The 9,951-nt window shown below is 33.0% G+C and overlaps 1 protein-coding gene across 1 annotated transcript in view; it reads left to right on the top strand.

The window, feature by feature from the left end:
- Positions 1 to 1,382: 1,382 nt before the first annotated feature.
- The window catches only part of LOC309964926 (cytoplasmic dynein 2 heavy chain 1-like), a gene marked incomplete at both ends in the record, with an annotated part of 239,188 nt that continues 230,619 nt past the window's right edge, over positions 1,383 to 9,951 (top strand). The window contains 5 exons of the mRNA XM_082844100.1: positions 1,383 to 1,437; positions 1,981 to 2,094; positions 3,122 to 3,264; positions 7,505 to 7,589; positions 9,381 to 9,535. Coding sequence (XP_082700226.1) covers positions 1,383 to 1,437; positions 1,981 to 2,094; positions 3,122 to 3,264; positions 7,505 to 7,589; positions 9,381 to 9,535 — 552 coding nt within the window. The remainder of the gene's footprint in view (positions 1,438 to 1,980; positions 2,095 to 3,121; positions 3,265 to 7,504; positions 7,590 to 9,380; positions 9,536 to 9,951) is intronic.

The raw sequence follows: 9,951 nt of genomic DNA, 5'->3' as shown, positions 1-9,951 counted from the left end.
CAATTTCCTGCAATTCTTCCTTTTCTGAAGAATTTATGAAGTTTATTATAATCTCCTTATAATGCATAACCACTGTTAGTACAATTGGTATGAGGTAGCTTCGTTTTAAACTTGGACTAAGTATTTTGGTACTTAAGTACAAAGTAAACCTTGTTAAAAACTAGTTTCAACTATATGAATTGTTCCATTCTAGGGACCCGAGGACAAAATTTGCATGATGCTCATGTTCCACTCAGGTTTTAATAAATACTTGTTTTGTATCCTGCTAGGTAGACTCTGGGATAAAATAGTTTTTTTGTTTTTTCAGAATTTAACAGCTTTGGTTGAAGGAAACATTTATAAAGTGAGGTATCTACACTTTAGTGCCCAAATGAGAAAGACTCTAGTTACACAAGTGGTAGGTCAATTTCTGTCAAAGTGAAGGGAAATGGTATAGTGAAAGTGGTATGTCTTGAGCAAGCTTGAAGTGTTTGCGGCCCTTTTTATAAATAATCTCTTCTAATTTTTAAGGTGCACATTCCTGCATATTGCTTAAATTGTCACTAGATGGAGACCTTGTTCATTTTGGCTGAGATAAACTTGTAGGCCAGATATATACAGGGTTTTTGTATTTTTGTTTTGGTTTTAATTTCTGAAAGCAAACATCCAGATAAGCATTAACCCAGTAATTATTTTTATTGTAAGATAAATTGGTCTTTTTATCAAGATATAATAGCAAAAATCATAAATAAAGCTAAATTTTGGTAAGGTTAAATTTTGACAACGTTTTTGGCAAAAAAAGTATTTGAAAAATACTTTCAGAGAAAGTACTCAATAGGCCTTTTTGTCTCTTTTTTGTATTTCAAATTCTTATTCCCTATAGAATATGTAAATAGAGCTAGCTTTCTTTACCAAATTTAAGAAATCAAGGGTATCTTGATATGGCTGAAGTTTAGAGGAGACATAGAGCACATTTATGTGTGTATGCATTTGAATATGTACATACTTGGTGGTTGGGGAGCAGTCTGGTACCTCTGAGATTAACCTAAAGAAAAGTAGGGATTCAAACTATGTTGGGCTCTACATGAATGCAGCAAAAGAATTTTCATTTAATCTTACAGTTTCTTGTGAATTACAAATATGTTGGTTTAACAAATATTTATTAAATAACTGGATTTATGGTGGTGAACAAGACAAGCTTCAAGCCCTCTATCAAATTCTTATAGTCTTAATCACCTTTGATTTGACTTTCATCATTCTGTTGTATAGTAGCAGGCCATGACTAGTTCTCCTGATTTCCAGTACAAGTTCATTCATTCATTTGATAATTCGTTTGTTCATTTATTTAACAAATATTTATGTTTTAGATACTTGCTAAGAATGCCCTAAGGTTAATATTGATCATGATCAAATATTTGCCCTCCGGGAATTCAGAATCTAATTGGGCAGGAAAGGGAAGTAATTCATTCATTATTAAATGATGTGGTAAATGCTAAACAGTGATGTTTGGATACTATACACAAGAGAAAAGAATGCTTTACCTAGCATGTGGGTATTCAGGAAAGTCTCATGGATATAGCAGTTGACAAAGCAGTGTCTTGAGGGATAAACAATAATATTAGGGGAAGATAAGGGGCAGAGGAAGACTGTGGGTATAATATTCCAGGAAGAGGGAGTATTTCATTAAATTTTTGGAACACAAAGAAGTTCATTGAGGCTAGAATACAAGGTCTTGTGGGGTTGGGGTAGAGAAGGACTTGGAAAAGCAGATAGATGGCTAGATTATGAACTGTCTTTAATGGTTTGCTTAATCAACTGAAGGCTATAGATGTAGATTTGTGAATAATATAGAGGGTGATAGGGTTTGTTTATTTTTGAAAACAAAGCTTGAATAACATCAGATTATTTGATTACAAAAATAGAAGAAGCATTGTGTGTGTAAAATGTGTTTTGAATTAGTGTAATGCAGGTAAAACTCAAAAGAAATGTAATGTTCTGTAGGTGAAGTTCCTGGACTCTACACTCTTGAAGAATTAGAGCCCTTGCTGTTGCCTCTTAAAGATCAGGCTTCACAGGATGGTTTTTTTGGACCAGTCTTCAATTACTTCACATATAGTAAGTGCCATAGAATTCGTTAATCAATTTAAACTATGTTTCATATGAAATAAATACCATTTAATTTGCATTATTTTCTCATTAGCAAATAAGTAGCATAAAGGCTAACCTATAATAAAAACAAGTTAGCAAAATTTTAGTGAAAGGGAAGGGTGAAAGTATGGTAATGTTCTTTGGAATATTTACTTTGTTGCCTTTGTTTCCATGTGGTGAAATTTGTGCTTTAGTACCTCCTATGTTAGAGAATTATTGAACTATTTAGATTGTGCCAGACTCTGTAGTGTTATTTTTTTGGAACTAAAGAAAGTTTGATTACTGCAGAAGTAGTTTCATGTGCACTGTAGATATCTAAAATTGATAAACAAAAAATAATGCAATGATGGCAGCACCCAGACATGACTATTACATTGATCTTTATTTTTCTAAAAGAACATTTATTATTGATGAAATAGAGACAGTTGTTAAAGAGCTACCCTCCCTTCTGTCCACTTCAAGTTTACAGGGAAATTCTACTACACCTTTAAGAAACAGATCATCTCAATGCTATTTTAAACTGTTTCAGAACATAGAAAATAAAGGAAAGTGTCCAACATAGAAAATAAAGGAAAGTGTCCAAAATCCTTTTTACAAAGGGAAAATGATATTGTCATTGAAAGAAGGAAAAGGTATTTCTCCTAAAAGAAAACCAGAGATCAGTTTTGCTTGTGAATAATGAAACAAAAATCCTTGAAAGAAAAATTACAAAATAGAATCCAGTGTCATGTTTGAAAAGTAACAGCAGTATCATACCTTTCTAGATCTTTTATCCTAGCATACACATACATACACACACACACACACACACACACGTATTTTTTAACCAAAATAAAAATTATACTGTAATACTGTTTCATAGCTTGTTCTTTTTATAAACAGCTCCTACCATCCCATTTCAAAACATTTTAATTTCATAAAACCAGACCATATATAGGTTTCTTCAATTATTATTATTGTAATATTCCAAGAGTATAATTTTCTTATTTTTTAGGAATTCAACAAAACTTGCATATTGTCTTGATAATGGATTCTGCAAATTTAAACTTCATAATAAACTGTGAGAGTAATCCTGCTTTGCATAAGAAATGCCAGGTGTTGTGGATGGAGGGTTGGTCACATAGCAGTATGAAGAAAGTAAGTTTAATGTTTAAATATGGAAGTAAAAAGTAAGCACATTTTTTTTAAAGTTATTGATTGTCACAACTTCCCTTTGGTGTTTATTATAATATTACCTTAATTGTGGCACTGAAAATCTCTCATAAGTTTGAAAATAACTCTTTTCTTCATCCTCTTGTATTTGATAGTTTAGTTGAGTATAGAATTTTAGGTGGAAGATTATGTTCTTAATTAAGGACCACAGAGATATTATTGTACTTTAAAAATTTTATGCATTTCATTATTTAGCCTATTATAGGCTAGCTTATGATAAAAATATCACAGCAATAATATTAGCTGTTGTTTAAATTAAAATTTAGATGCTTTTTAAAAAATCTGTTATTGCTATGATATGTGTTCAGAGGGGGATGAGTTTAAATTGTGAACTCATAGCAACGTCTCAGCTGGAAGCCTTTTATATTGCTTCATTTGAATTAATAATAATTTTCAATATTGTCTCTTTGAATGATACTCATATTCCCAATCATTCATTTCTTTATTTTTGTATAGTAGAAGTGCAGACTAATGCCTGTCATGATTCAGAGGAAGGAGTGTAATTTGAGATAATAGACAAGGTTTTAGAGTTGAGATGATATTTTAGTTAGATTTCAGTAAGTAGGTAAAGGAGAGGAAAGTTATTCTAGTCTGTGGAGGCCAATGAACAAGAGGTATTCATTAAGAATTAGTAATTATTGGGTGCCTAATACATGCCACTATTCCATATATTGGGGATATAGCAGAGAAAAAGACAAAAGTCCCTGCCCTCATGGAATTTACACTCTTTTGGGGGATATTTGGGGGGAAAGCTTTCTAGGTGAAGAACCTGAGATGAGAGCATGCCTGGTGATTCTGAGGATCAGCAAGAAGCCAGTTCATTTGTAACAGAGCGATAAAGGGGAGAGTAGTTGCAGATGAGGTCAGTGAAGTAAGAGAAAGGTTAGGGTGGGGCTTTGGACGCTATTATAAGGATTTTGGCTTTCCTGGAAACAAGTAAGGGATCCCTTGGAGGCTTTTGAGCAAAACTATTCTAATGTTTTAATGGTAATACTCTGGCTTCTGAGCTGAAAATAGACCATAGAAGACAAGGAGGAAGCAGTCATAAAGCTATTGAGTAATTCGGCAAGAGACGAGGATGGCTTGCTCTCAGGATGTAGTGGTAGAGGTGGTGAGAAGTGGTAGATACTGGGTATGTTTTGCAGTAGAAACGATAAGATTTGTTGACAAATTGTAATAAGGTGTAAGGGAAAGTGAGGAGTTAAGGATACCTCCAAGTCTGTTGGCTTGAGCACCTGGAAGGATGGAATACCTGTCAGTTGAGGGGAGACTCTGAGAAGAACATTTTGGGAGGAGAATATGAGGTTTTCAGTTTTAGATGTGTGAAATATGAGGTGTTAGACATCTGAGCTGGAAGATTGAGAAGACATTTGGATATATGAGAACGGGGAAAAGGTCAGGCATACAGGTAAAATTGTGGGAATTATCAGAGTATAGCTGGCATTTAAAGCTGTGAGAAAAAATATCACTAAGGAAGTGAATGTTGGCAAAGAGAGGAGAGATGCAAAGGCCGAACTCTGGGGCACTTCATCATTAAAGGTTGAGATGAAGACCAGGAACCAGCAAAGGATACTGAGAAGGAACTGCTTGGGAAATAGGAAAGCAGGAGAGCGTGTAGACAAGTGAAGCCTAGAAGCCAAGTGAAGACAGCATTTCAGAGGAGTGAGGAAGGATGAATGGTGACACATGAAGGTAGACAAGGCCTGGGAACTGATCGTTGCATTTAACAGCATGGCGTTCATTAGTGACTTTGATAAAGCAGTTTCAGTTAGTAGTGGAGAAAAAACATATTGACGTGTTTCAGAAAGAATGAGAAGAGTGGAGAGTGAATATGGTCGCCTCTTTTGAGGAATTTTGTTATGAAGTAGAAGATAAAAATGGGTCAGTAACTGGAGGAAGTGGGGGTTAAAATGCTTTCTTTCTTTTTTTAAAAAATTTTAAGTTGAGACAAACTGTAGCATTTTCATACACTGTTGGGAATGCAAAAAGATGCAAAACATGTATGTTACATGAAAGATGGGAAAATTGCTAGAGCAACATCCTTGGGTAGTAGACAGCATATGGGTCTATTGCACAAATGAAACAATTAAGGATAGCCCTTTGCTTGTAGAATGGAAGCATTATCCTTAATAACAGGAAGGGAAGCAGAGTACAGGGGCACAGTTCCAAGTAGGTGGGCAAGTGTGGTATGGGAAGTTTTGGACACTTCTGGATGTCTCTGTTTTCCCAATGAAATAGGAGGTAAGATTATCAATTGAGAGAAAAGTTGAGGGAACAGATTTTGGAGTCTTGAAGAGATATTAGAGGATATGCAAAATAGTAGTTTGGAAGAGGGAAAGTGTGAAAGGTTTAGGAGAATGGAGTATAATAGCTAGGTAGCATTAAGAGTTCACGTGAGGTTAGTGATTATAAAGTTCAGTGAGGCCAATCAGCATAGTTGTGTGTTTTTTCTCCAGTTACATGTGCACTCATAGGTGCAGACCTTCAATAGGTGGTGACTTGCATTTAACCAGGATTGGGGCTTTGCTTTGCTACTCGAGTATGACAAAGCAAGTGAAGGCCAAGGGAGCTGAGAAATTATGGTAGGAAGATGGTGAATGACAGTATAAAGATTGTTAAATTAATAGATTGTAGGTCTTGGTGGAGTCTGAGGATGATTGACATTGCAAATGGAATGAGCTGGGAAGACAGGAGTGTAGTGGTAGAAGAGTGGGATATTTGAAAGTGAGATTATGAAATGATTGCAGTTGCTGTTAGTGACAAGGTATCAGGGTGTGACCCTTTGAAGTGGGGGTGAGTGGCTGGGAAAAAGGTGATAGAAAACAGAAGGAGAAGAATTCAAGGAATCGAGAGGTCAGGGTATTAATAGGAATTAATAGGGTTAATATACTTATTCTTTTTAGAAAGTGCCATTTTTATCCCCAAGGAGGGAGAGTGGAGGCAAAGGGGAATGTGGGTAAATCCAGGCAGGAAAACTTTGCTAATGTAGAATATCGTTTAGGGATAGAATGTTTCCTACCCCTCCCAACTTTATTGAGGTATAACTGACACATAAAATTGTATATATTTAAGGTATACAACATGTTGTTTTGTATATTTTTATGTTGTGAAATGATTACCACAATCCCGCTAACTAATATAAGGGATAAAATTTTAAAGAAAGTAAGTTTCCAAAGAAACAAATTTCCATTGATTTAAAAGTGTATATTTAAAATATTCTCACAGTTGCTTCAGTGTTTTTTCAGAAATCAGTGAAGGTATTTGAAAAAATAAATGTTCTTTGGCTCAAGAACCATGGCACTTTCAAACTTTCCATTAGTTAAGGAATCTTTTGGCTTAATGGTTTATTCAGTCTGAGAAATTCAGAAAATGATTTTTTGACCTAATTACCTAGATTACTTGTACTTCCTCTTGTTAGGAATATTAACTGTATCAGATGAAAGAAGTTGAAGGTTTTGGCTTAATTTTAAAATTTCAGAGTTCTACTTATTTATTTTCTTTTTCCCAGAAATAGAGTTAAAAATTTTTTTTGTATATTTTGAAATAGTATTCTTATAAGGTTATAATATTTTCTTTAATAATGATGATATCTGTTCATGAAACTTTATTTTCTTATTTGTGATAGTGGCAAAAACCTAGCTATAGACAATAGATAGTTTTTAGAATTATCAATTATGTTGATGGCAGTTATGTTAATTATCAATTATGAAATTATTTTTGTTTAGTTTTAGTTATTTCTTATTTAAGAAAGCTAAGCTTCCTTCCTATTCCTTTATGCCATGAAGGCATTTTATTAGTTTGATGCCAAATAAAACATTTATTTTATTATTTTACTATTTTAAATGGCATCTGTGATTATTTTCTAATTCAATCAAAAATGTGATTTTCTTCATTTCAAAAACTCTAATCATTTTTCAAGCGAGATGTTGAAGCTTTTCTATGTGCTATTAATTTGCAATACATTAATGGTTGATATGTGACAAAATCTTGACTAGGAAATAATGTCCTCTAAAGAATCCTAGAAGAAAAGTCCAGTTGAGACTGTTTCTTTTTTTCTTTTTTTGGGGTGTGTGTGTGTTAAAGGTTTTTTAACCTCTGATATTGGATTTACTTAAACTTTTTTCCTACTGAATTGAGGTTTAAAGAAATGCTCTTCCTATTTTAGATACCTGAAATGTTATTCAGTGAAACAGATGGTGAAGGAAAATATAGCGACAAAAAAAGAAAAGAAGAAAAGAAAAAAAACTCAGGTAGTATTTTAATGAAATTGACTTTATCTGATTTTTATTGATGAAATAATTCCTGATTTCTAATGTTATAGATCCATTAAAGATTCATGATGATTATGAACTGGAATAATGCTAAACTAACTAAGTTAGGTTTTTTGATGCAAACTAAACTTTAAAGCCCTCTTTTTTTAAAACTAATGTTTATGTCATTTCATATAGGACCTAACAGCATATCTGTTGTTTAAAATTAAGACATTAGAAATTTACATTTTTGACCCAAATGATCTAAAGGACTTACTTATGTAGGGTTTTGGGCTAATAGCCTAAACTTTTCATATTAGCTTATCACTTAGGTATGTCAAAGCACACAATTCATATGCAAAACTGTGTTATGATTCTTTGAGTATGGACATAATATTTTCTTAACTATAATGTTCTCTTTATTTTCTCCATTTCCACATTAACTTTGACTGTGGTCTTTTTCTTTTATACCATAGCATATTTATTCATTTATTTAATCTAACCATCTAATTATTAAATATTTATTGAACTTGTTTTATATTAGGTACTGGACTGGATACTGGAGATGACTTAGGATAATCTAGTGGTAGCAAGAAATATGTTATATATAAACATAAAATTTTGTTATAGCAGGATAAGTGATGGTAGAAGTTTATATGAAGTACATTGGAAAGTAAAGCCTCTACCTAGCAGATACTAAAGGAAATGCACTTTGCCCAGACGGGCAGTTTGGGGAAGGTCATTCTGGTTAGAGTGACTAGCATGGAAAAGGCTTGAAGAAATAAAATAGGCATTTTTATGGAACTATAAATACCCTGAAGGGCTAAGACATAGGATATAATAAATAGTAGAGTACTAGATGAAGAGAAAAAGGTAGGCAGGGTTGGGTAAGGAAGAGCCTTCCATGTCATGCTAAAGAAGGAATTTGGATTTTGACTTGTGGGTGATTTGGAATAATTGAGAGATTTTTGGTAGAGATGTAACCAGAGGCTTGTTTTAGAAATGTAAGTCTCTGCGTCTACCCCTTTCTTCAGTTATGAAAAATAGATTGGTGTACAGAGAAACCAGAGGTACTGTAGACCAGTATAGAAGGCTATTGCCTTCTAATCTAAGAGGAAGGAATGGACTTGGGGAGATATTAGGAGGTAATCTAAAGAGGACTTGGTTATGTAATGGCTGTTGAATGCAAGGAAGAAGAAGGATGCAAGAATATTTCTCAGGGTTCTGCTTGGAAAATTCATTAGAAGTTGATTTTATTCACTGAGGTAGGGAATACAGAGGGAAATAGGTTGAGACCATGAGAGGGAGACGGTATGTTTGGTCTTGTATATATTGGATCTAATGGGAACTTGTTCTTAATTTTTTGGCTTTTGAAGTCCTGTTTCTCCCTGTGTAAATAAGAGTGGATAGGTGTTACTTGGTTTGGTATCTCTTTTCCATCCAAGTAGCTTTTAGTGAGCTTACTTTTGGATTACATGTTATGTAGTTCCAGTTAATTTATATGTTATGACAAGCTATAGATTTATCTTTCTTGCAGTAATAAAAATTGTCAGGGGAAATATATTACAGTGGAAGGATAGAGACCAATGAAATTAATAATACAAAATTAATAAGAAAAATGGAAGTTGTGAATGGATAGGAATGCCTGTGCACCTTTAAGGCAAAGATGTTATCTCATATTTATAATTTCATTGCTTAGAAGTATCTGGCAAGAATAAATATAGTTAAGTTCATTTTCTCTAATTCTTAATGGATCGTACTTATATTAAGTCATTTTTTTTCTCTTTCTAGTTGATCCTGATTTTCTAAAATCATTTTTATTAATCCACGAGTCTTGTAAAGCATATGGTGCTACACCAAGCCGATATATGACCTTTTTACGTGTGTATTCTGCCATTAATAGCAGCAAGAGAAAGGAATTATTAAAAAGACAAAGTCATTTGCAGGTACAATATTGGTAATCTTAAATTATTTTATCTATACATAGGGGACAAGGATTATGTAAATCACAATGCCATGTTGCCATATTTAATATAAATAAATATTGTACTGTATTAAATGTCTTGGAAAACTGTCTCACTTACCTGTCTTTATAGCCCACTAGATTATAGTAATGGTTTTGTAATTTTTTTTTTGTTTGAATAATTATTTCTTCACTACATGGTATTTATGTGTTTTTGATAGTTTATGGTGCTGTCTTTAAATGTCTTTTTCATATGAATGCATTTTAGAAATCAGAAATGCCTATTATTAATTAACATGTAATATCCAATATTATGCTTTATAATAAACTTTAAATTATATTTATAATTATATTTTATAAATATATTCTTAAAATTATATTTTATAAACATCTTCTTAT

The sequence above is a fragment of the Leucopleurus acutus genome, assembly GCF_964270905.1.
Source record: "Leucopleurus acutus genome assembly, chromosome: 8".
Lineage (NCBI taxonomy): Eukaryota > Metazoa > Chordata > Mammalia > Artiodactyla > Delphinidae > Leucopleurus > Leucopleurus acutus.
The sequence above is the reverse complement of the archived record's forward strand: the minus strand, read 5'-3'. Positions and strand labels throughout refer to the sequence as shown.